Source organism: Clarias gariepinus, chromosome 2 (assembly GCF_024256425.1).
Source record: "Clarias gariepinus isolate MV-2021 ecotype Netherlands chromosome 2, CGAR_prim_01v2, whole genome shotgun sequence".
Taxonomy (NCBI): Eukaryota; Metazoa; Chordata; class Actinopteri; order Siluriformes; family Clariidae; genus Clarias; species Clarias gariepinus.
In genome coordinates, this window is record NC_071101.1 from 23,096,342 (window position 1) to 23,124,191 (window position 27,850).

At 37.9% G+C, this 27,850-nt stretch overlaps 1 protein-coding gene across 1 annotated transcript in view; it reads right to left on the reverse strand.

The window, feature by feature from the left end:
* Positions 1–792: 792 nt before the first annotated feature.
* Positions 793–27,850, reverse strand: part of LOC128540563 (uncharacterized) — a 51,283-nt gene continuing 24,225 nt past the window's right edge. The window contains exons 7-15 of the mRNA XM_053510727.1: positions 26,144–26,391; positions 22,647–22,721; positions 22,373–22,431; positions 9,812–9,974; positions 9,390–9,539; positions 7,574–7,695; positions 5,157–5,377; positions 4,866–5,007; positions 793–991 (exon numbers count right to left, since the gene is read on the reverse strand). Of these exons, the coding sequence (XP_053366702.1) occupies positions 4,901–5,007; positions 5,157–5,377; positions 7,574–7,695; positions 9,390–9,539; positions 9,812–9,974; positions 22,373–22,431; positions 22,647–22,721; positions 26,144–26,391 (1,145 nt within the window). The 3' untranslated portion in view covers positions 793–991; positions 4,866–4,900. The remainder of the gene's footprint in view (positions 992–4,865; positions 5,008–5,156; positions 5,378–7,573; positions 7,696–9,389; positions 9,540–9,811; positions 9,975–22,372; positions 22,432–22,646; positions 22,722–26,143; positions 26,392–27,850) is intronic.

The following is a 27,850-nucleotide window of genomic DNA, read 5'->3' on the forward strand; positions in this document are numbered from 1 at the left end:
CGAATCAGGACATTCCATAGTTAACACGATCAGATATCCTACTATTAGGAAATAAAATTAATTTCAATATCATTTAAACCGAGGCATTGCCATGTCTTTCATTGTTTTGTCCTTGTTAAGAGATTACAAAAACTATATAAAAAACTTTTGAAGCACGTATTTGGGCATCTTATTTCATCATTATGAAAATAATATGAAGCACATATACAGTATACATACACGTTCATTATGAAATATCTGTTGGAAAACAAAATAAAATTCATGTTTGCTTCAGCATTGGAAACAATATTGTTTTAGGCTAACTAATTATACACAATTCTTCGTTGTACTTGGTCCGGCTTTTAGATAAATTCCTTCCATGCGCCATCTGGCGGATATTAAGTGGAGCACAAAACATTTAAATGCCGAATGTTGCTTGCCGCCGCGCGCCAAATTGCAGCATCTCGCGGGAAAACCCGCGCATTCTTAAGCATTTAACTTCATATACTGAGTGTAAATGTGTATGTGATAAATAAATTTGAAAATTATTATATTTTAGCTGAACTTGAGACCAGAAGTGATTTAGAAGTATTGCACAGATATTACAAGAAGAATGATGATGTGTCATAATCCTGGCACAAATGTACAGTATGTGTGTGTGTGTGTGAGAAATGGGACGGGCAGGAAGCAGTGCTGCTGGTCTGCCTGAAGCTGCTGGTAAAGAGTGGTTATGGTGGACCACATGAGCACCACAGCAAACACTTTCCTTCCTAAACTCATCTTGAATCTTTGCTTACATAAGTGGTGTGCACTAGCTCTAATGTGATGTGGAAGCAGAACTGTCACCACCTGGCAAGGAATTTTCTTTCTTTAATTCAACTGTTTAATGTAAATCACTTCCAAACATCTGAACATGTGAAACAATAACAATAAACTGTGACAAAATGTGAAACAGAAACAATAAACACTGACTAACAACTAATCTCTTCCTGGCCTCCAATATCAAAAGAACCTGAAACACAGAGAAAACACCGACTTATCAGCTAAATTACATCGGCAATTCAATCATCAGGGTTAGATCACTTCACATTTCATTTGGCAATATTTAGAGAACCAATTAGCAAATTAATTTAGAAAAATATGTAGGTTAAAAAAAAGTTGTTGTTTTTTACTTAGTATTTTACATATTTTCTTGAAAGTGAGGTTTTAATATAATTACACACTGACATATGACAAACATGTTCCAAACATAGCATGTAAAAATACACTCAAAAACAGCTTTTAGAGGATCTATGAGTTGGTACCGAAATAACCGGTATGTACTAGGACTGCATTTAAAAAAGAATTTTCCGATTAAGAAAATGAACGCGATCGCGGGTCGGAAAGCGTTAATAATGTAGATCCAACTAATATGGATTTTTTTTTTTAAGTGAAAAAGTTTTGTTTTTACATTCCAATTTAAAAACAGTCCCGGTTAGGCACTGGTACCGTTTTATTTCAACTGCACTGTATTTGTATAGCGCTTTTAACACTAGTCATTGTCGCAAAGTAGCTTTACAAAATCAAAAGAAAATTATGGAAATGTGTCAATGAATCAAAATGATCAGATTGTGAGCAAGTCGAGGGTGTCACGGTCCGAGCAGCCGAGGTGGATCCAAGCGCAGAGCGCGAAAGGGAAACAGCGCCAGTTATTCTGTGATGTGCAACGCGCTGATTGTTTTGTGAATGAAAGCTTCTTACTAGGTTTGTGACGTTCGCTAACGAACCGATTCTTTTGAACGGCTCATAAACATGAACGATGGGAGCCAAGTCGTGGCTGGGGGGGAGCCGTTCTTTCTGTCGTTCTTATTTTCCTATTCGTGTTTCACATAGATGCCCACAAATTAGCTCCTCCGCGAGACAGAACAGTTATAGGGGGAGGGGCGCACCCAGCGCAGGGGTGCTATACTGCCTAACAGCATGATGATAGTTGTGCATGCATCCTTCACGTAAGTACTCCAGTGGGAAAAAAAACCTGCATGCCTCTGTCATTGGGTAGGAGCGGAGCCATGACTTGTGCACGCAGCCATCACATGCTTACTCCAGTTAAAAAACAAACAAACAAAAAACACGTGCGAGTGCCTCTCTGTCTCAGTGCCAACGTCAGTAATAGCGGGTCGTTCGAAGGAAGAAGACACACACGTGACACGTCTGAAAATGAGCCAGAGGAAAAGGAGGAGCATTTGGGTGCACTTTTCTCGCGAAGAAAACAGTAAGGTTAAATGCAGCATTTGTCAAAAAGTTATTTTATTTAAGTCTGGGTCAACAAATAATTTACACAGGCTGACTCAACACCCAACACTGCAGGTTACAGGTTTGAGAGCAGAGCCAGACTCAAACAAAACAGTGAAACTGATGTGTCCATTGCCTCCTTTGCCTCCACATCAAGTGCAGCTGCAGCCACAGCAGCCTCTGACCCCACTGGGCCCTAAAGTAAGGAACTGCTTTCTATTTATTTACAATGCATTTTGTGTTTATTTAAAACTTATAGGGGCTGATGTCCTATATGGTATAAAAAAAAACCAAAAGATACCCAACCCTATCTATGATCAACAATTGTTGATTTACATAAAACTGGAAAGAGTTACAAAGTGATTCCAAATACTTTAGAAATTCAGCCTACAGTTGGAGACCGAATGGAAACACAAAATGTTTTGTGCATAGATGAAACTAAGACTGAACTATTTGAAAAGAACATTCAGCACTACATCTGATGTAGAAAGGGCACTGCATATCATCATGAAAACATCATCCCAACCGTTATGTAAGGTGGAGGAAACATCATGATTTGGGCCTGCGCTTTGCTGCATCAGGGCCAGGCTAGCTTGCACTCATAAAGGGGGAGATGAATTTCCAAGTGTATCAAAAAATTATTCAGAATAATGTAAAAATGTCTGTACGTCAGCTAAAACTCTGAAGAAGTTGATGATGCAATGGAACAATGAAACAAAACACCAGAGCAAGTCCACAACAGAATCGCTTCAGAAAACGGTATCCGTCTACCACTCCTCCACAGTTCCAGCTGTTGATTCCTGTCGGGAAACTTCTTTAACAAGAAACCTCTTTAATGACACTCGCGCACGTGCACATGCGCACAAACAAACGGAATCTCTGCTCTATGACAGAGAGGGACTTAGGAACTTCTCTAATGACACTTGCTTTTACTTTACTCAATACAAATGTTGACTGTACGGGTGCGCACTGAGACCCACAACCCTGCAGTGTGTGAGAGAGATAAGGTGCGTTCCAAATGGCCTGAAGTACCCTGCAAAATATACTTCACAGGGTGTTCAGCCATGTTAAGTGTGGTTCCTAAATGCAGTGAGTGAAAATTTAGTTTAATGTCCAGTTTAAAGGGAACTTGCGAATGTCGTAGGGAACGACAATATGTGTTCACTTCACCAGAAAAGGGAATGAAAACATTCTCATCAGTCATTGCGTCTAGCTGGAGCGTGAAAAAAATGGAGCTCAAAAAAGGATTTATATATTTATCATCATTATCGAGGATGACATCATATTAAAAGCACACAAAAAATTACATTTAAATTTAATCAGAAAATCCTTAGAATTATATAGGCTAGTAATCTGTACAAAAAAATAAATCTCCGTACATCTTTAATCAATTATTATTCTAATTAATCAATAATTTGTTTACAAGTTATACATGTTTCTGTGGTATGTTTTATAATGGTATCAGTTTTTGTTTTAATAAATATTCAATATTTAAAGTCTGAAGTGTGAAATTTCCATGACAGCAACGACAGGAGCTTATGTTACCATGGTAACGCATAGTGTAAGTGATGTCTGCACTGTGACTTCGCAGGGTGTGCCGAATGGTGGAGTTTTGCCTAGGAAAGTTCCCATCACCGAGTAGGAAACACCCTGTGAAATGTAAACCACTGGCTCAGTTGTGATCACGTGACGCTTGGCAGACAAAGCGCATGCATACTATTCGTATGACAAGACCTCACTCATTTAAAATGTATTTAAAAACTTCACTCGTCTTTCAAAAACGCTCGAGTTACTCGCAATTCAAGGTTCCACTGTATATGAGTAGGAAACTCTTGTCTGCAGAACATAATTGTGCGACGACTTACTCACCTGGGTCGCCACCGAAATGCTTGTTCTGCTAAAGAGCGTAGTTTTCATAAGACCGCATACATGCTTGATAAACGCCGAGATTGTTCGTGCTCGTGAATTCTGGTTCCTGTGTGTTCCTTCCGTGTGTCAAACCCAACACATATATACACTACCGTTCAAAAGTTTAAGAACACTTGCAAATTTCTTTGTTTTTGTTTAGTGATTTATTTTCTACATTCTACAACAATACTGGGGATTTCAAAACTATAAAATAACACATATGAGATATGGGATTGTGTACCAACAAGAAAAACAACAGTTAGTTGTTATTTTAAGACACAGAGGTCAGCCTTTCTGTAATAGCTCTTGCAAAAACAGTATTGTCAAGTGCATTTCCAAAATCCGTCAAGCACCATAATGAATCTGGCTCTCATAAAGGCCATCCCAGGAGGGCGAGACCAAAACCTACCACTGCCGCAGACGAGAAGTTCATTTAGAGTTATCAGCCTGAAAAATTACAAATTAACAGCACCTCAGATTAGAGGCGTTATGAAGTCTTTACAGAGCAGAAGTAGCAGATACATCTCAATATTAACTGTTCAAAGGAGATTAATGCATTTTTTGGACGCCTTTAGCATTTCTTTACAATGTAGAAAGAAATAAAAATCAGGAACCATCATGAAGTTAGAAAGTGTTCTAAAACTTTTAAACGATAGTGTATATATATATATATATATTACAATATATGTAGAAAGACTGGAAATCACCTGTTCTTATCGGCCAGTTTATGCTTATCTCTCGGTCACTTCCAACGTTTTTCTGTTTTTATTTTCATTTTTCTCTGTTTCCTTTGATTGTGGGGTTGAGGCAAAATGCCCTGTGAAGTGCTTGGCTTGTTCTCTGATGTTGCTGTAAAAGTGAAATGACAACATAAAATAAAGGAGTAAAATGGTGAGAATGCTAGGAGTCTTGGGCATTTTTAAGGTGAAAGTTTAATAGATGCCAGGTGGCCTAGCCCTAACATTTCATTAGCACTTGACTACATTTGCACCACTTACTGCATGGTGTGCTTTGATCAAGAGTGGGGTGTGAGAATTCCAAAATGGGTAGTAGACAGGTGTCACACTCAACTTCTTCCGTCATCTCGTCATCCTCGTCATCCTCAACTCTCTGCAAGAGGTTCTCCAGCAGCTTCTCCTGGTCAGCATCTACAGGCATGCCTGCGGCCCTTAGGGTCTGGCACTGGTGGTGGTAGGCAGCCAGTAGTGCGTGAACCAGTCTATATAAAAAATAACATTTTGCTCAAACTTTAACAATTTTAGAATACAGTGGCAAGAAAAAGTATGAGAACCTTTCGGAATTTTATGATTTTCTGCATTCATTTGTCATAGGATGTGATCTGATCTTTGTCTAAATTAAAAGTATTGACAAATGTAATGTATAAAAAACCTCATAGTTCTAGTGGAAAAAATAATGAAGCCTTAAGTTAATGGACTCAAAAAGCTAATTGGAGTTAGGCATTAGCATAGACGAAGTCTGGTTAAAAAATAAGTTTGGAGCTGTGGGCTAGAGCTACTTTGACTTAGAAAAACCACTCAAACGTTTTGAGTTTGCTCCACACAAGAAGCATATACTTATGTAAGCCATGCCCCATCATAAAGAGCTTTCAGAGGATCTATCAGATCCATAAGAATTGTTGCCAAAAGTATTCGCTCATCGGCCTTAACATTCATATAAACTTGAAAAACATCCAATTATTAATCCACAGGGTTTAATACGATGTTGGCCCACCGTTTGCAGCTATAACAGGTTTAACCACTAGGTTGAGGAGTGTGCTTATGGGAATTTTTGACCATTCTTCCAGGAGCGCATTTATGGGTCAGACACTGATGTTGGTCAGGACTCTGTACAGGCCAGTCAAGTTCTTCCACACCAAACCTGCTCATCCATGTCTTTATGGACCTTACTTTTCTGCACTGGTGCTCAGTCATGTTGAAACACAAACCCAAACTGTTCTTATAAAGCTTGAAATTGTCCAAAATGTCTTGGTATGCTGACGCATTAAGAGTTCCTTTCACTGGAACTAAGGGGCTGAGCCTAACTCCTGACAAACAACCTGACATCATGATTCCACCTCCCCCAAACTTTACACTTGGCACAATGCAATCAGATTAGTAGTTTTCCTGGCAACCACCAAACCCAGACTGAGAAGTTTGCCAGACAGAGAAGTCACTCCAGGAAAACATGTCTCCACTGATCTAGAGTCCAGTGGCAGTGTGCTTCATACCACTGTAGCTGATGCTTTACACCACTGCAGGTGATGCTTTGCAAAGTAATGCACAATGCGAGGTAAAGCTAGGATGCAGCTGCTTGGCCATATACAACCATTCCCCGAACCATTCCTCTCTGTTCTTGATCTAATCTCATAGCCACGTTAGAATTTGGAGGCCTGTAGCTATTGACTCTGCAGAAAGTTAGCGGCCTCTGTGCACTATGGGTCTCAGCATCTGCTGACCCTGCTCTGTGATTTTACGTGGCCTACCACTTTGTTGTTGCTGTTGTTCCTAATCGCTATATATATATATATATATATATATATATACACACACACAAACACACATACATAAATATAGACAGAAACTAATTTCCTAATAGTCAAGTCAAGTAGGCTTTTATTGTCATTTCAACCATATACAGTTCAGTACACAGTGAAACGACATAAATTAACAACACAACATGAATTAACAACGCACTATACCGGAACCAGATAGCTAACTAAGAGATCTAATTAGCAGACTAGCTCAGATATGACAAATTTACCTTTTTAAGTTAACCTAAAAAACTATTAATTTCTATACAAAAAAGAGACAACAATAGACAACAAAGTGCATGTGAGAATGACAACTCATAAAGGGGGAGATTAATTTCCAAGTGTATCAAAAAAATTTTTTAGGATAATGTAAGAATGTCTGTACGTCAGCTGAAACTCTAAAGAAGTTGATGATGCAATGGAACAATGAAACAAACCAACGCAACACGTTACAGTTTTTCTCTTTTTTTTGTGATGAGGTACTAGTGTAGTTGAGGTAGTGAAGAGCAGCAATAAACGACTGACATTTCTGAAGTAGCAGCAATGATTAAAAAAATATTGTGTGCAAATAGCAAAGTGAAATAAGTATTGTGCAAATATTGCAAAGAGCAGTTCAGGTAGGTAGGTATGAACAATTTAAGAATGTTGAAACTCAGGGTGATTTGTGCATGTGAGTGTTTATCAGTTCAGACCTGATTTTATTTGGTTCGCTTCTGTGTGTGTGTCTGTGTGTGTGCATGCGAGACGGATGGCTTGTGGGTAAAAACAGTTACATACTGTAGTCTGGATGTGAGTGCCCGAATAATAATAACGACCATCGAAAGATTCTTAACAACGACTGGTGGTATTTCTGCATATATCTCATTTGCAGGGTCTAATACATACTTGCATGTTAGTTTATGTTCCTTATCCTGCAGGTGGAATAGATATTTGATGTGTTCACACTGTTGCTGCAGGTCAGCCAACTGCAAATTTAATCTTTCCCACTTCGCCTTCTTTTTAAGCTCCTACACACAAACACACACACATTCACAAAAATTTTGAGTTTTAATAGAAAGCTTCATCTTGACATGTGTAGAGTTTATACAGTATAGCCTCTATAGATATGCAAAGCAAATAAAATGGCACACAACTAATGATGTCCTTGTTTTAAATGTTAACATTCGTCTTTCCTGTATATAAACTACTATCGATTACTGGGTCATCTCTATTTCTTCATGCAACTTCTAAAAAAAAATAATAACTTTTGTCTATTACAGACCATATGAAATTAAATAATACTTTGGCATTTTAACATTTTAAATAAACCATGGCCTAAAACAGCTAAAAGTTAGAAGAATAAAGGGACAGCAGGAGGAGGGGTTGTGAGACAGACAGAAATAACAGCAGCGGGTCTGCACAATCAGCTCTACTCACTTTTATTTCAGTGCAGTCTTTGTTTTTCCCTCGCTCTCTGAGAACATGCTTTCAGATCATGCTGCTTTCACACGTTATTGGTCACACTCACACAATAACAAAACACTACTATCTGCATCATTAGAATCGGAATAAGAAAAAGCTTTAATCTTTATTATTGCACGAGGCGAGGTTTATTCTATATAAATTCACCAATCAATCTTAAATCTCGATCACTTCTCTCCTTTCCCTCATTGGTTGCGTTCCACTAGCACTCATGTGACGTGTAATGAGCAGGCAGACCTACTGTTATCAATTGAAGTCAGTTAGTACTTGTTGGATTTGTAGCGTTAAAAGGAAAATAAAAACACATTTTATGATAAGAAAATACTCTGTTTCTTCCATACCCGGGATTTAAAAGCGATAATATAAATTGTAGAATTCGTAGAGGCTCAGTGGTACGCGCACAACCTCTCGCGGGCGAGTTTTTCTCTGAATATGCTGTTTTCACGGTAGTGGGGCTAAGAAAAACACATCTCAGTTTATTAATTTAAGCGCTCATTTTAGTAATCTGCACACACGGTCCATTAATCCATGCTTTCTGTTTTATTACTATTTAAGTTTAGTTTAGTACTCAGTGTGCATGGTTTGTTCAGTTTGTTATTTTTGTAACCACATGAGCCCAGGGGGGCTCGGTACCTACAGTATAAGGACCTGTGCCAGTTGGGGCAAAAAGCAAAGGTTCTATTTTTTTTTTTTTTTTAAGTTAACATTATCTTATGTTTAACAGCTTAAAGCTTCATTCAGCTTAAGGGGTCTAAAATAAAAAACAAAAACAAATATTTTTGTTACTCCAGCACTTTATTATAACTGAATGTCCTGGTGTTTTTTCTTGTACTTGAGTGAAATCCACTTTTGATGTAAAAATAAGAATCGTGTGAGAAAATCCTGATCTCAATTTCCATGGAGAAAAATTGTGATTCACATTTTAGCAAGAATCATGCAGCCTTAATCAATACAATGCTCTCCTTCTAGGAAAAGAAGGGAAAGAGAGTGACTGACCAAAAAGGTATATAGATTCATAAAGCAGATGGGAGAGAGCGGTGTAGGGACCATTAATCTCAGCGCTATTTTTAACAAGTTAGCTAACTATATAACTCTCTTTGCTGTTTCTACAAAAGAATGTAGATCCATTAAACAAGAAAATAAAAAAAAACTATTTCTTAACCAGATGTGTGTAAACAAACCAACACCAAACAAAACAAAAACTATTGAGATTACAAGGGCCCAGACAACTACAACTTACCTGTCCAGCTTCCCCAAGCAGCGTAAATTCATGTTCTTGTTGGTGGATCCATTTTTTAATTAGATCAAAAATGTTTTGAGCTTCAGTCATTCTCAAACGTAAAAAGTCTGATTTCCTTGTTGTTGCCATCTGATTATACAAAAAGGCGTCCTAACGTGCGGGCACACACACATACACACACACACACACACAAACAAATATGAAATATGAAATCTCAATTAAACAATGCAGGTCTTCCAGTTCCAGCATGTACATGACATCAAGTGATCACGAGAAACATTACAATCTGACCAGTGGAAAGATTTGGCCATGTACTCCCCTTCACCATACCAATCGGAAAAAAGTAACGCACCACACAGAAAAATGAACACACATTATGACCTTTTGTGGTGGCAACATGTGTAAAAGGGTGAAGCTGGTACCTTCTCTGCTTCGTCATTGCCAAAGAATTTTAAGCGTAGCTGGAAGTTCTCCTCACGGTAACCGTTCTTCAGCTGAGTCGCCTTCAAATTTCTCTCATATAACAAATGGTTTTTTCGTTGCAGCTGTAGATTGGCAAATGTGTCCTGCAGAGTCTTGGACATTCTGTGCACACAGGAGCAAACACTATTTATATTTATATTTTAACAAGGTTTCTATGCGAAAGCCTATCACTACACTGCATAAATCATACACTTCATAAGTTGTAATAATCTGTATAATTATCATATGTTTGTGTCGTATTAAAGAATAATGTCGTTATATAAACAATGCCAACATACCGAACAATGACAGTATTGTTAAAACTCCAAAAATTGCAGGGGACTGCAACTTATATAAAGAAAAGAAATGTAAAACATCTGGATTCTCTAAAACTGGTCAATGGAGCTAGTTCATTTAAGGCAACTACCACATGAAGATGATGTGGAAGCTTGTGGAAACTGGTAGCATAAACAAACAGCATGTGCAGAAGGGCAGTCATATGTACAATGCTTCTCCTCTGCCATTTAGGCTACATTAAAATAGTGCTGGACTTTACAAGGATTTATACCAGTGATCAGCATTAAACAAATATGCCGCCCCAGGCATCTCTGAACAACCAGTAAAACAAACCAAGTTACATGAACACCATTCTCCTTATTGATTGTAACCAAACAAAAGTTTGGTAAGTTTGTTTCTCTTAAAGTGCCCCTATTATGCTTCATCTAATATGATCTTTCATGCAGTGTGTCATGTAACTGTACAGTATGTGAACATAAACTATCTGCACTATCTGTGACGCCGACAGTGCACGATAAATTAAGTTTTTGTCTATTAAAAAAAAAGGCGACTCACATTCGCCTAAACGAGTCGCTAGCAAATCTATTTTTTCTCTGTTACGGATTCACGTCACTACGTAACATATTTGCATAATGTCCGGCCACATTCTACATCGCAAACAACTAGCCTGCCATCTTACAATTAACGTTACCACAATCTTGTTAATGTAACCGAGCATTCATGCCGGGTTCCCTTAAACACTTTGTGTTACACTTACCACTGAGAAACATCCTGCTCCAGTCGCGCTCGCGAAACACTTTCTTGTCGATGTGCCACTTCAACCGTTTCATCGTCAGACTCCGGCTTGAATTGATACGGTTATAGCACAGCCACATAAGTTTTTTTTAATGTACTGTATAAAATAAGGGGAATTAACATTAGAAATGAACTTCTCGGATGATTTTTTAGTGTGACAGTGCTTTAGATTAGTTCTGAACTCGCTTCCGTAAAATTATTGATAAAACAATGTAATGACCCCTCCTGAGGATATAAAGCTTTATTATTGTGTTTAAATTAATCAGATCTACCACAGCAGATAATAAATTATGTTATTTCATAATCGAAGCAAACAGCATAATTATGCCTCGTTTCGGTAACTACACGGGGTGTAACATCTGCATGGTGACACTAAACAGCTGAACAACTTCACTTTTCCGTTATGGTAACATAAGGTGCTTATGTTACCATAACGGAAAAGTGAAGTTGTTCAGCTGTTTAGTGTCAGATACCTGTCGCTGCTGCTGTGGAAATATTATGATACGAATATTAAATACAGAACATTTATTGGAACAAAAACTAATACCATTATACAATCTATAACGTATTGAAACGTTTATAACTTATCGAAAATGATTTGATTAATTTACAAGATGTACGGAGATGTACTTATTTTATTTATACATTTTTTTTTACAGATTACAAGCCTATATAATACTAAATTAAGTTGAAATGTAAATTATTGTGTCCTATTTATATGATGTCCTTGATAATGATTTTAATAAATATAGGCTATTTAAAAAATTTGAGGTACATTTTTTCATGCTCCAGCGATATGTAATGACAATACATTTTTCGATATACGATTTACATTTTTGTAATAAGCGATAATTTTTCATTCCCTTTTCCGCTAAAGTGCAGATCAGTTGTTCACTAGTTCCCTACATCGCTACAGTTCGCTACTCTGTGCAGTTGTGTGTATACGGAGAGTTTGTGTGTATGTGCGCGCATCTCATAGGTGTACTGTATATGCGCGCATTTCATATGTAGTTGTTTGAGCAGTTAGGAGTACATATATGTATGTGTGACTGTTTCATATGTGTGTGCATGAGTAAAGTTTGATTTAAGGCCTATACAGCGCCTCAGAGTTTCAGGTAAATTTCAGGTAAAAAAAAAAATATATCATGATGAGTGTGTGTATGCACTTTAAACATACAGAAAACAATAAACACTGCCTTTTGCAAAATGAAAGTGAGTGCCGTTGATCAAAAGGCTGATAAACGCACGTGCAGATATGAGCAGATTTATCGATAAAACTGCAGACATACTTCCCCTAAAATGCAACAAACAAATATATGGTCTATTCGCAGAATACAAAGTGACAGCGCACCTCGAGCCGAAACCCGCAGACCCCCCAGTTACTGTAATACCTCTTCTTACCTTTCATTCACGATAGGTGTGAAGTTATCAAAGTTTCGCTGATGGGGGAATTGGCTGTATTGGGGGTTTTAAAACAAAATAACAAGACCGAGTAGACGTCTCTGCCTAAAATGTATTTCGCCAGCAAAACATAAAATAAATAGAAAATAAAATGTTAGATGGTACCAATTAAATCAGGCTTCATAGTTAGATACTTTGAGTATAATTCATACCTTTACTGAATATATTCAGATTTTGTAAAATAACGAAAACTGATGTCTCCTGATTTCCTTCCTACTTCCATTTTTCCATAAAGACACACAGGTAAGCTCCACCTATCTAAGGCAAGAATAAAGATCAACTGAGATGTGGGTACCAATACAAAAGGGATGTTTTTATATTAAAAACAAACAACAACAACTATTTGCTCTCAAAAGACACAGAAGCAATAAACAATTTACTTCACCATTACTCAATAAAAACACTCCTCAGAAGGGGGGGGGAGACTTACAGGACAAAGCAGGCCGGCTGCAGCTCAGAAAATTGTCCAAAACCCACCCAAATTCACATCACATTAAATGACATGCACTCACTACAAGAAAGAATTGTGTTGGTACACTTGCAATCGGTAAAGCACACACCCCAAACACAAGCAGCCAGCCTTCCCCGTCCTGCATCGTGCCTGGCTCCAATATAAATAAGTATTATATCAAAACAATAAGGAAATGTTACCCACCCTCTGTGAGCACACCTATCTGACTAGGTTCGGATGGAGCTGAGATGTTTAGTGCAATAGAACACACCACGCAATTAGTGATTTGAACAGTTAGAGTCTTAATTCGTTTATCACACGCAACACAATTGCTATACAAATATGGAACAAAAAATGCGCTCTTTTAAACAAAATAAAAAGTTCAGTGATCACTCTCTACACAAGTTCCATCTCTCCCAGTGAAATTTTCATTAGTTTCCCTCCTATAATGGTGCTTGTAGATGTGTGGGTGCCACTCCAAGTGATTGGCACCCTCCTACCCCAATGATTCCTCACTCAGCGGCTGAGTTTCATAAAGATCAGCTGGTGGCTCGCCATCTTTAATTTTGTAGTTCCTTACGGAGGACGTCAATGTTGTTTTCACTCTCTTAAGACCTGACCGAGATCAGAGAAGTACTGCGACTCTGCAAAACAGCAATCCTCCCGCTCAACAAAGTCTGTGTGGAGCTTTCTTCACCTACTTCTAATACTATTTTCCTTTATTTAACTCTGAACAAGAGTTTATAGCTGTTTAGCGTGATTAATGTGACGACACAAAACAACACACCTTCTCTATCCCTGGTTATTTTTTTCCTGCCGCCGCACCACTCTGCGCAACTTCCGTTCACTGTCTCTGACTTCCGGTAAATATTAAATAAAATTTAATCATCAGACTCAGACAACAACAGTGACACTGATGTGTCCATTGCCTTCTCTGCCTTCACATCAAGTGCAACTGCAGCCATTACAGCCTCTGACCTCACTGGGCCCACCACATTGCCTGGCCAGGCATGACCAAAAAGAGAGCAAATTTCCCCAAGGACAAGAAAAGAGGCAAAAAAAGCCATAAAGTAAGGAACTGCATTTTGTGTTCATTTAAAACTTGAAGGGGCTGATGTCCTATTTGCAAAGTTTACAGTAGTAATATTAGTAATAGTGGACTGTATGTAGACATTTTCATTTTATTTATTCTAATTTTATCTACAGTATATATTAAAAACTTTAAATATTTTTTGTTTTCTATCAAATTGTTCGTGTGATAATGTTCTTGTGTGAAAGTGTTTGTAGTAAAAGCTGTTTTGCAGAGAAATTTATTGCAGCCGGCTTTGTTTTTTATGTTTTTTTGTGAGTAGGTATTATATGAATAACATAAGTCAACGTAGCTTTACACATACACACACTTTGTACTAAAGGTAAATCCAAAATAGTGATGTCACTGTCTAAGCAGAGGGATGTTCTGCAACTCTATGGAATATAGTCCACACATGACAAATGGGGTAATTATCAATATTTCAGAATAATTTAAACTCAAATATTGGTGTGTGATATCTGAGTTTTAAATATTTGACTACAAATCTCACCTCATCATTCCTCCCAGTGATTATTTCCAGGATAAACTAAGATGCCCCCAAGCTGGCCTCTTAAAACGGACTAAATATTTCAAAAGAGCCATAGTCGGGGGGAAGTAGTGATGGGAAGTTCGAAGCATTTTCGGGACTTGGTTCTTTGAATCTCTTTCATCAAAAAGAACAAATCTTTTTTTGAGTAATTTCAGTCATTTCGTTCTTTTGATCAGAAATAAATTAAAATGTTGCGTTTTCAATAAAAATACCCCCAATACGTCTACATACACAAATTTTGGCTATAGTTCCAGTTATGACAATATTACAATGTAACTAAAGACATACTATAATAAAAAGAATAAGCAGCTCACCTCTTATACCTTCCAATCTGAGTCGTTCATTCTTTTGAATCTATTGCACTGCATAGCGTCTATCCCATCACTAGGGAGGAGCAGTAATAGTGGACCAGCGCTGGTGTTATTTGTTTGGGCAAGAGAAGGAGAGATTGCTGTGGATCTTTTTCTTTCGAATTATCTTTGACTGGACATATTACCCGGACTTCTCACCCTCCGTCATCGGCCTCCCAGAGTTCATTAACCCCAGTGAGACCGAACCATACTCCTCTAACACACATACAATAAACACGGACTTCAGACATTTTTCACTCACTCGCGTTCACGCACGCATACACATACCGTTTATTATACAGTGGAACCTCGGATTACAAGCTTAATTCGTTCCGGAAGTGGGCTCGTATTCCAAAACACTCGTAAACCAAATTTAATTTTCCCATAGGAAATAATGGAAACTTAAATTATTCGTTCTACAGCCCAAAAAAAATAATACATAAATATAATTAATACACAATATAAAGTAAAAATAAAACAAATTAACCTGTACTTTACCTTAAAAAAATTTAAAATTAAACCCCAACAGATAAGGGTTTTCGTTTGTGCATGCAGAGTGTATGTGTGTAAAATGTGCGCGCGCGCACACACACACACACACACACACACACACACACATTAACGGATAGACCTTTTTTAAAACTATTTAAAAATTAGCAAGGAACATTCCTAGTCACACTCACGTGAGCGCATACTAACAGGATCACTGCTGTAAGTAAAACAACAACAACAAAAAACAAATTAAACAGCTCCTTACCTTTGAAAACAATCGCGACAGAGAGAAGTTTGTGTGTTTATTTGGCAACCTGAGAGGAGGGGGGATGAAGGGGGGCTCGCTCGCGTTTACGGCCCCCTTCTCTCAGGTTGCCAAACAAACACACAAACTCTCTGCCTTACACAGACACAAACACGCACACTTAAAAACACTGCAAGCACTAAGACCCAGCAGGGGAGACGATAGGTCTCAGCTTTACAGCTCCCCTTCTCTCAGGTTGCCGTTGCGTGAAACATGATACTCGGTGCTCGTTAACTAAGACAATGCTCGTTTTTAAGTAAAAAATTATTACAAATTGTTGCTCGTCTTGCAAAACACTCGTAAACCATGTTACTCGTAATCCGAGGTTCCACTGTATATAGTTTGTACATATTGTTTATATCTTTTTTTGGTTGTAGTGCACCTTTTCATTTACTTTATTTAGTTTTTTATAATACACGTTTGCTTTATCTACTTGTTTATGTTTGTCTTTTTTGCTCACCGGCCTTTTAACACTAGAAGCGCCGCGCCAGTGTCACGTACTTATAACGCGGTTCAGCGGTCATTTGACCGCCTATTGTTTTGAATGGGAAGCTGCTGCTGACACACAACGATCGCTAAATGGCGCTTTCACCCAAAGCAAATAGTTTAGCTCCAAGATCAACTTGCATTTGGACAATGCGCCATTCATTCATTCATATCTTTTTTTTTTTTATATTCAACTGAGAAAACCTACTACAGAGTCTCTAAGGGGACAAAGGAAGAGGGACAAAACGGTAGAAAAAAAACAAGTCATGTTTTGCATTATAACCCAAAGTTTTTGGCATGACTTTTTTCTGCCGTTTTTCCTCCTCTGTCCATCTAGGGGCTTTGTACTATAACAAAAAAGAAAGCTCTACTTAATTTTATATCATATGGAGAAAATTTATTAGTTTGTTCATTCTATTTGAAGCTTCTGAACGTCTCGGGTGGTGCAGGAGCAGCGATTTAGTTCTGAACTTGCTTCTGTGAAATTATTGCTAAAAAAAATATTAAATTTGAATAAATCAGATCTACCACAGCAGATAATAAACTATGCCATGTTATAACCAAAGCAAACAACATGATTATGCCTCGTTTTGTTCAGTGTTGCTAGACAACGGACAACGCGCCTAATCGGCGGGAACGTGGTTCACTTGGCCGCGGTGTATTATAAACCTGCAAATTGTTTCACTGCTTATGCTCATGTAATAAAAGCGAGGGAAATGTGGAAGTGATGTGTGGCCACTGAATGAGAACTAAACCAAAGATTTTCGTTAACTACACTGAGTGTAACATCTGCATAGTGACACTAAACAGCTGAACAACTTCACTTTTCCGTTTACCTCTGAGAAAAAAAAGCTGTATTTTGTTTGTTTATATTTAGAATTTTTATAAAAGTACAAGGAGTAGGCGCGCGCCCGCGCGTGCACACACACACAGACAAACACACACCTCCCCTGAGCTCTCTGTCAACAGCTGAACAACTTCACTTTTCCGTTTACCTTTAAGAAAAAAAGCTGTATTTTGTTTGTTTATATTCAGAGTAACACCTTCTAACCACCTCTCATAGTCTATTGTTAGTTTTTGTGATTTGGCAGAAACTAATTATCACATAAGTACCTCAACACAATTGATTATGAGTTACCGCTGAAACTAATTCTATACATGTAACAGAAAATGTAGATGCAGATTCCAAATGTATAAAGATGCATGCTATATATATATATATATATATATATATATATATATATATATATGTGTGTGTGTGTGTGTGTGTGTGTGTGTGTATAATCGAGGCTGGCTCTATTCAGGGGCAAAAGGGGCAGCGCCCCCTCAACTAAATGTCTGCACATGTATAATATATTCCTAAAATTAATATATTAGTTGATAAACTGATCTGCGGTAGCAGAAAAATCTGCTGAAAAAGGGACACTACACAATACGGTATTAGATGTCCCTCATGTATCTGTCCCTCTGCTGTGCGTATTCATTCACAGGCTGCAGCGCGCGCGCACACACACACACACACACACACACACACACACACACACCTCTCCTGAAGCAGTTGCACCGTTTTTTTCAGTTATAACAAGCAAAGCGATGAGTCTACGTCCGCTGAATTTGACATAAAAAAAGCTGTACTTTGTTTGTTTATATTTAGATTTTTTATAAGAGTACAAGAGGGTAACAGTTTGGTCTGTGTAGTTAGTGCCCTTGTATAGAATAAATGAATGAATAACACATTCCAATCACCTCTCAAGAGAGTGCCATAGTTTTGCAAAAATACTTGCAAAACATCAGCATACATTGGAGGGAACTTCTGTGGTAGTCAGTGATTGATAGCACGGTCGTTGGGAGGGGGTTGTGATCACACCTACAGTTCTTCTGTTCTAGGCTGTCGGTCAAATATCTCTCCACTTGAAATGGAAGCACAAAATTGAGGGGGAAAATTGAAGGGATTTCAGCATCTTGACGCACAGTATACTAAGCTGTTTATAAAGAAGACACTGTTTTTTCTTTTGTAATCTTTCTCGTGTTTACCTTGAACTGTACAATGTATATTCATTTTTTTTAATAAATTGCGGTAAATAAACTACATATGCAGTTGATTTACCAGAAAGGACTTTTCAGTTTTTTGTGTGCTAAACTTAACTTCAGGGTCAAGTAATAGCGATTTTATTTGAAAAGTATTATATATATATATATATATATATATATATATATATATATATATGTGTGTGTGGGTGGGTGGGTGGGGATTAAGAAACACACTGAAGCAGAATCTGAACGAAACAATGTTGATAAGTTCAAGATTAGATTAATATAGAAATTGCTTCAAAGTCTTTTTCACTCCGTGACCGCTGAGTGTGGATACAGACCAAATATATATATATAGCATGTATCTTTATACATTTGAAATCTGCATCTACATTTTCTGTTGCATGTATAGAATTAGTTTCAGCTGAAACTCATGATCAATGGTGTTGGGGTACTTATGTAGTGATAATTAGTTTCTGCCAAATCACTAAAACTAACAATAGACTATGAAAGGTGGTTGGAAGGTGTTACTCTGAATATAAACAAACAAATTACAGCTTTTTTTTTTTCTCAGAGGTAAACGGAAAAGTGAAGTTGTTCAGCTGTTTAGTGTCACTATGCAGATGTTACACTCAGTGTGGTTACCAAAAATCTTTGATTTAGTTCTCATTCAGTGGCCACACATCACTTCCACATTTCCCTCGCTTTTATTACATGAGCATAAGCAGTGAAACAATTTGCAGGTTTATAATACACCGCGGCCAAGTGAACCACTTTCCCGCCGATTAGGCGCGTGGTCCGTTGTCTAGCAACACTGAACGAAACGAGGCATAATCGTGGTGTTTGCTTTGGTTATAACATAGCATAGTTTATTATCTGCTGTGGTAGATCGGATTTATTCAAAACACAATGAGGCTTTTTATCCTCAGGACGGGTCATTACATTGTTTTAGAGATAATTTAACGAAAGCTTCTAAAAGAATGAACAAACTAATGAATTTTCTTAAAACGTTATAAAATTAATAATCGCTGATTATCAACGCCATAATGAATGGCGAATTGTCGATATTTCACGGAAGCACAGTGGTGTGAAAAACTATTTGCCCCCTTTCTGATTTCTTATTCTTTTGCATGTTTGTCACACTTAAATGTTTCTGCTTATCAAAAAACCGTTAACTATTAGTCAAAGATAACATAATTGAACACAAAATGCAGTTTTTAAATGATGGTTTTTATTATTTAAGAAGAAAAAAAATCCAAACCTACATGGCCCTGTGTGAAAAAGTGATTGCCCCCCCTTGTTAAAAAATAACTTAACTGTGGTTTATCACACCTGAGTTCAATTTCTGTAGTCAACACCCATGTTTTTGCCATTTGTGGATAATGGCTCTCACTGTGGTTCGCTGGAGTCCCAAAGCTTTAGAAATGGCTTTATAACCTTTAACAGACTGATAGATCTCAATTACTTTTGTTCTCATTTGTTCCTAAATTTCTTTGGATCTTGGCATGATGTCTAGCTTTTGGTCTACTTCTCTGTGTCAGGTAGCTCCTATTTAAGTGATTTCTTGATTGAAACAGGTGTGGCAGTAATCAGACAAAAGTTGAGCACAGCATTTCAGAAAAAGAACATCATACCAACAGTAAAATATGGTGGTGGTAGTGTGATGGTCTGGGGTTGTTTTGCTGCATGAATTCTACTGTCTACCAAAAAATCCTGAAGGAGAATGTCAGCCATCTGTTCGTCAACCCAAGCTGAAGCGATCTTGGGTGCTGCAGCAGGACAATGACCCAAAACACACCAGCAAATCCACCTCTGAATGGCTGAAGAAAAACAAAATGAAGACTTTGGAGTGGCCTAGTCAAAGTCCTGACGTGAATCCTATTGAGATGTTGTGGCATGACCTTAAAAAGGCGGTTCATGCTAGAAAATCCTCAAATAAAGCTGAATTACAACAATTCTGCAAAGATGAGTGGGCCAAAATTCCTCCAGAGCGCTGTAAAAGACTCGTTGCAAGTTATCGCAAACGCTTGATTGCAGTTATTGCTGCTAAGGGTGGCCCAACCAGTTATTAGGTTCAGGGGGCAATTACTTTTTTCACACAGGGCCATGTAGGTTTGGATTTTTTTTCTCCCTAAATAATAAAAACCATCATTTAAAAACTGCATTTTGTGTTTACTTGTGTTATCTTTGACTAATAGTTAAATGTGTTTGATGATCAGAAACATTTTGTGTGACAAACATGCAAAAGAATAAGAAATCAAATAGTTTTTCACACCACCTTATATATATATATATATATAACTGCATATATGGAATGAAACCTGAGATAGTTAAATATACGCACTGATTGATGCATAGATAGTATGCGGGATCCCTTGCGCCATCTGCTGAGAGAAATGAGAATCGCAGATTGGAAAAGGCAGGAAACGGCATGACCGGCGCGCAGCTGTCAGCGATTTCACGTAAATAGGAGCAAAATAGCTTCATACTGGCTTTTACTGGTGCGATTTTGAAAATGTAAGCATACAGGGTGATAAAGCTCACAGAACTAGGAAAAGTCATGAAAGGAGGTTCCTGGAATTTGATCGAGTGTGAGGTATTTTTATTTTTTTACCCCCTTGCAGTCAAATGACCGCTGCTCGGCGCTTCTAGGGTTAACGCAACACCGACACAAAGATAAAAGACCTCTCGATTTTTCTAGCCACAGTTAATATAAAATTAGCTGGTCGTTACACGGTAAAACCGACGCCATCTTTTTTATGTATTGACGGGTCTCCAGAGCTGTTGTTCAGTTATGGTAATTGGCGTTTCGTTTTCCGACACACGCTGTAGCGGAAGACCAATCATAAAGGACCACGCCAATCTGACCAATCACAGCAGTGAGGGCCCACGGAAAGGAGGGGTTTAGACATATTGAATCTTCACACGAGTCGTTACGAATCATTTAGACCAGGGGAAAAAATTAAATCTATTTTTGGAGAAAACTAAAGTGTTTTTTGACCTTGCATACATGTAAAACTGTTTTAAGAGACTCATTAAGCAATATTAGCAACCTTTAAAATGGCATAATAGGGGCCTCATGGTGCTATGACGATGCTGCTCGTTCCCAACACCTGCTGTACTACACATATCCTGTCAACACAGGTAAAAAAAAAAGACATAAGAGGGGGAAATAATTGTGACCATTTGGCTCATACTGTACTTTAGTGTCAGTCTTCCAGCACCAAATTTTTAAAAAGGGCAAATACATCAGTTCATTTTAGCCGTTGTTGAGTTGAAGTAATGTTAGTGCTGTCAAACGGCTGCAATGCTGGGGGACCTAGAAACATTCCTGAGGTCAAGAGAAATTCTACAGGAAGCCAGCCTGCTCATGAAACAAGTTATGATTAAAATTAAATTTTATTACAAGTTTTACACACAAATGCAAGTTTACAAGATGCTTCACACTTCAGACGACAATGGCTAAAATTCACTGACGTACTTTCCCTTTCCATATGTGAGTCACATGGTCTCAATTGTTTTTTCTACCAATTTTTTCTTCCCCCTTCCAGATTTTTTCTTTGCATTCTATGTCCCGTTCTTTTCTCAATTTTATTTTCTTCAACAGACTTTTTTTTCCATGATCTAACTTTTTCCACACTATTTTTTATTTTTTTTTGATCACCCATGTCCCTTTAGGGGCACTGTAGGAACATGATATCACAATACGTAAAATTCTGAACAAAGTCAGTCACATCACATATCATATTGATTAGAGACCACAGATTTGTATTATTGTAACAGATACAGATGTTGCCAGATGGATTGGAATTGTATCATGTGAAGGCCTCAGATTTAAATGTCTTTTAAACTAGCTGGCTTGCCTGATATATTAATGATGTCCTCTTAACCTAGTTAGATTTTTCAGGTTTGATCAGAACTAGTTAACAGTCTTGAAATTAACACACTAAGCTATTCATTACGTAACATTTATATAAACAAAAGAAGGAAGTACAGTACCATTCAAAGGTTTGGACACATTCTAATTTTTTTTTTTTTTTTGTATGATTTATTTTCTACATTCTAGAACAATACTGGAGATTTCAAAACTACTGTATGAAGTGCTACCACCTTTTGCATTTTATGTTGCTGAAGCATAATCAATGTATGAGTCACACACTGTTGTGTTCAAACAATGCTTGGTACGAGTGCGCAACGGCAAGGAAGTGCATGCACATGCAGGCGATTGGGCAAACCTCTCAACTTGAGCTTTTATCTGGGCAGAAGTCTCCATCTCGCTATCTGGCAGCACAACCTGCAAACACACCCAAACACAGATTTAGTCTGGTTTTAACTGAAATGCATTCCGTTCTGATTATCTCACTCGTGTCACCTGACCATATTTGCACACGCATACAAAGAACAGACAATAAGAGCCATGATGTACTGTATGCTTTCGTTTCAGCTTCTGCTCGCTCAGTAGAAAGTACTTATGATAAATGTAAACATGACCACCCCATATATACTTACCGCAGCCATCTGTTTATTAAACATAAATGGATGCTCTCCTGTGTGACTGTCTGTGCTCCCAATATTACTTTTCAGCTGCGTGAGAGATGAGAGAAAAGTACTACATGTCAGATGTCGCACAGTGCCATAGCGCTATAAACACCTATAGAACTGCTTATTCCAGTCAGCCAAATATGTATTAGTCATAAATCATGCAGTGCAATAAATCATGATAAGAGCTTCAGTTGATGTTCAAATATTAGGAATATAAGTTCGAATATTAGTTCTGTGTGTAAAAATACCCTGTTGATAAGAGAGGTCAGAGGAAAATGGCTAGCTCACAAATAACACACATTTGGCCATCTCTCAAATAACTTAAATTGCAGAAAAGAACTAGATCATGTTTTTCATTTAGATTTGGTGAAGCTGTACCTACTGTAGCTTTGGATTTCTGTTTTATTGGCTTACAGGATACCTGATATGGTCTTCTGTTGTTGAGCTCATTTTCCTCATGATTCAACATTCATCATCCCTATACAGATTGGGGTTGAGTATTGTTTGGGCATCGTCGATGCCACAAAAAATGGTGGACAATATTTTTAATTTTGGAGAACAGCTTTGTAAAAAAAAATTGAAAGGGTTGGTCTAACTGGGGCTCGCTGGGGACATGCAGGTCTTAGGGTAAAGGCCTGCTGGCATGCAGGCAAACTGGTAAGGAGTGGCGGTGGGCAAAGTGGGCTCACATGGGTGGCAAGCAGCTCTTGCAAGAGACTCCAGAGAGAGCAAGAAGCAACAAATGATTTACAGTAGGCACACGCCATATTGCCCCTCCCTCAGCTTCAAACATATGGTTGCCGCTGGCACTATCTGTCCATGGCTAAGACCCCAGCCTCGTTAAGGACCAGCCAAGGTCTGTGCCCCTGTGCCATCACTCTTCAGCAGCGTGTTTATTTAGGCCCCAGGAAGACACTCCAGTATTAGGGCCAAGAGACAGAGACTAAGGCAAAGACAAAGATAGAGACAGTACCGCCGCTCCCTATAAGCAGAGTTCCCAGTCTGCATAGGGCACCAACTCCCATGAGGGCACCATCCCAGCTGCTCAAAAAATCTTTTTATATATTATAATAATAAATTAATATTAATAATATATACATATTAAAAAAAAAAACTTATATATTGCATTTAACGGTAAACGCAGAGTAGGCTAAGCGCACGTGATAATGCGCGCACCCTCACCTCTGTTACGGCTGCCTATTTGGCCAAAAATGATAATAATTAAACAATATGCCTGGTCCTGGAAAGAGACATCAACAGTCCGGCGCCAAGAAACGAAAGAAAAAAAAATCCCAAGATAAGGCCCACGCATCACTTTCAAGTAGATTCTTAATCTTGTGAAACCTTATTTTATTCTGTCGACGTTAATAATGTGTTTTAATGTCGGTAATAATTTTACGACTAACGCATCTTTCTTAATATGAATACAAGCAGATCTAAATAAACAAAATGACTGAAAATGCATTATTCTAAAACACAGAGGCAATTATGATTATTGATTAATAATAACCATATGGTAAATTTTGAACTTTGGAAAGCTCCAGCAGATGACGGTGTTGATTTTATTTAAGTGTATTATTGTTTATTTTATTCATTATAAATGTTTTTTTAAAGTGTAATTTTAGTTTGTATTTTTTGCTGTAGAGCTACAATTGTAATTTATAAATGATACAATTTATTTATGTATTTAAATTTATACGAATAAAGTTATATTTTGGCCCCTATAGTACTGTAGGTGTTTTTGTTTTATTTTATTTTTACTTCCGTAATATTTGGGGGAGGGGGCACAAAAGTAAATTTATACTTAGGGCACCCATTTGGCCAGCAGCGGCCTTGGATAGAGATCAAGTCTACATAAGAAGCCTGCGTCCCAGAGAAAGAGAGCAGCGCACAACACGATCGATAAGTGTCAGGTTATCTGGGAATTTTTTCTCGAAAAAAAGCCATTAGCCAACTACAGGGGACACAGGGAACAACTCTGGAACCACTTATTAGTTCTTGTATTTGTATTTGTAACTGTAAATACAGTTAAAGTGAGCTTGAAACATACTAATTATGTATACATGAGCTATTTGCAGAAACATGTGATACACACCATCATGTTACATTTTTTGAAGATACATGGAAACTGCACTTACACAACAATTATAGCTAGCACAAATTACTGTTTTTCTTTCTTATTATGTAATATAGTATAGATATAGAACCAAGTGATAATTAGTCCTTCATACGATTAAAGAGCAGTATTATCATACCACCAGTGTCCCTTAGATGACCAGCAGCCGATGCGCTTCCCTGTCACACGTGTTACTGACTGCAGTCTCTTGACTCTTACACACAGTATACACTTAACCTAAACTGTCACCTCATAGTTACATAGGTGGTGACTGTAATGTGGCGAGATTCCCTTTGTCACAGAAGGTGCTTGTGTGTTGAACCTGTACTGTGACTGTGAGGTGATGCATACTGTGATGTCATACTCTGATTGTGTCACAGTTACTCCTACTAAAGCAGCTCCTCCATTCCACTTATTTTAGCTTCACAATAAGCGATTGCTTTCAGATAATAGTGGAAAGAAACATAAAATTACACGATGAGCCTATTAAAGGGATAACCTCATCCTGAGTGAACAAGAGCATTTATTTTCAGTTTTAAAAGGCCAGTCCTGTCTTGAGAAAATAGAGGGGATTTGTTTGTTTTTTGTTTTCAGTTTTCTTTTAAGTTCCAATAAATAAACCCATGTTATCTCAGAACAGAATGGTCTTCCCGAACCTGTACACAATTTCTACCCTCCTTTCGCACACATAAACATGCAGGTGCCTATTAGTGTTAATTTCGTCACCTATTTTTAATTTAGTCTTAGTCTTGTGCCGAATGTCCTTGTTAGTTTTAGTCATATTTAGTCATTCACATATCTTTTTTTGTTAGTCAAGTTTTAGTCGACTAAAAGTCTCGTCATTTTAGTCTAGTTTTAGTCAAAAGAAAACTCAAGGTATCTTAGTCAAGTTTTAGTCGACTAAGGCCCAGTTTCACAGACGAAGCTTAGCTTAAGCCAGGACTAGGCATTAATTAAATTAAGATATTTAAGCAACCTTTGCAAAAATGCCTTATAAGAAAATATTACAGGTGTGCATCTTAACACAGAACATTGACACTGACACGTTTTAAAAATCGTCAGAGCAAGATATTTTCATCTGAGACAGAAAATAAAACTTTTTAAATAGCCAACTCAAAGTTTTTATTACAAATAAATGTTAATGAAAAAACATGCATTTACAGCACCCCCACTTTCCGCGCCCGTGATGTGAAGACCCACACATGCATGTGGCAAAATAAGTTAACATAAAATATATATAACCTGCTTAATGTGCTAAAACACCATAGCTAACTGATTGATTTACAGCGTATATGCCTAAAATTAACTTTAGCATTAGCTTATTAGACGTTAATTTGAGTTAACTTACCTGAATGTGTGGGTGGTTAGCCTGTAGATGTCGTTTAAGGTTGGTGGTGTTTTTCCCCGAAATTCTTTGTCCGCAGTGTTTCCCGTCAGTAATGATGACACATTCTGACTTTTTGTCAGTACCATTGTACTTAAAATGCGACCAAATATCGAGCCTCTTCCTTCGACCTAGCATGCCGTCGTCGCTCGTCACTTGTGTTGAGTATGAGACCTGTAACTTGAGCCACAGCGCGAAGCCGCGAACTCTTTCTGAATATTTTAAAGCCGTAACAGCTGATGAAAAAGGTGATGCGATTGTAGACGAAAATGAAGAGAGATTTTATCTTAGTTTTTATTTTATGCAAAACATTTTCGTCTCGTCTTTTTTCGTCAACAATAATGCATGTTAATTTAGTCTTAGTCAGCGTTTTTGGACAGTGGTGCAGTCTTGTCATCGTCTCATCTTAGTCATGAAAAAAAGGTCGTTGACGAACATATTTCGTCTCGTCTCGTCTGACGAAATTAACACTAGTGCCTATAAGGAGACACACTCCACCACGACACACACACACACACACTATGCCCCTTTTTGGCTTCCATGTCAACCCACACAGGAACCTATCAACAACATAATTTTTACCACACCTGCTGAAAAATAAAACTACAACATTGTCAACAGTCATACAACTTTCTTGCAGCTCTGGTACTGTATATGAAGTTTTTTGAGGTCTTACAGTTCAGTCTTTAGCAGCGTGATGGCCAAGACATGGGCATGCACATAAGGCTCTGGAATTATATTAGACAATGACCGTAATCAGGACGAGAGACGTGAGGTTGACAGTGAGGAGTGTTTAGAGGAGGGAGAGTCAGAGGTTAATTTAATTCGATTCAATTTTATTTATATAGTGCTTTTAACAATGGTCATTGCCTCAAAGCAGCTTCACAAAAAATTAAAGATTTTATTTTATTTTTTTTTAGAAAATAAAAGCAAAGAAATTATTTGGAAATGTGTATGTGTGAGAAAAATGTGTCTAGATAATAATTAGATGAATGAATGATGAATGAAATGTCTCTGATGAGCAAGCCAAGGGTGACGGTGGCAAGGAAAAACTCCCTGAGATGGCAATAGGAAGAAACCTTGAGAGGAACCAGACTCAATCAGGGAACCCATCCTCATCTGGGTGATAACAAATAGAAATAACATCATGTGTGTTGTGCAGGTGAAAGTTCAATATAACAGAAGTTGTGTAGATTAACATGAAGTCCAGTTCAGCACAGGGAGTCTGTAGGTGCAGAGGGCAGATGGGGTCTAGGTCACTGGAAGCACAGGAGCAGGATGGTAGCTCCAGCCATCATAAAGCAGAATCCAGCTGGAGTTGGTCCTTCTCTGGATGCCTCAGAAACCTCGCCGGGTTGGCCTTTGTCCACTAAAGCTGGCACAATCTCCAGATGCTTTGGGATGGATAGAAAAATACAGAAAAGATGGAGAGAATTAGCGTAGTTGCCATTCAGGATAGGTGTACTGGAGTATGAGGTTATGGGATGAGTTACGCGTATGCCAGATTAAAGAGATGCGTCTTGAGTCTACTTTTGAATTGGGAAACCGTGTCTGCTCCCCGAACACTGTCTGGAAGGCTATTCCAAAGTTTTGGAGCTAAATATGAAAATGCCCTGCCCCCTTTTGTAGATTTTAAAATTCTGGGAATTACCAGAATCCGAAGTTTTGTGA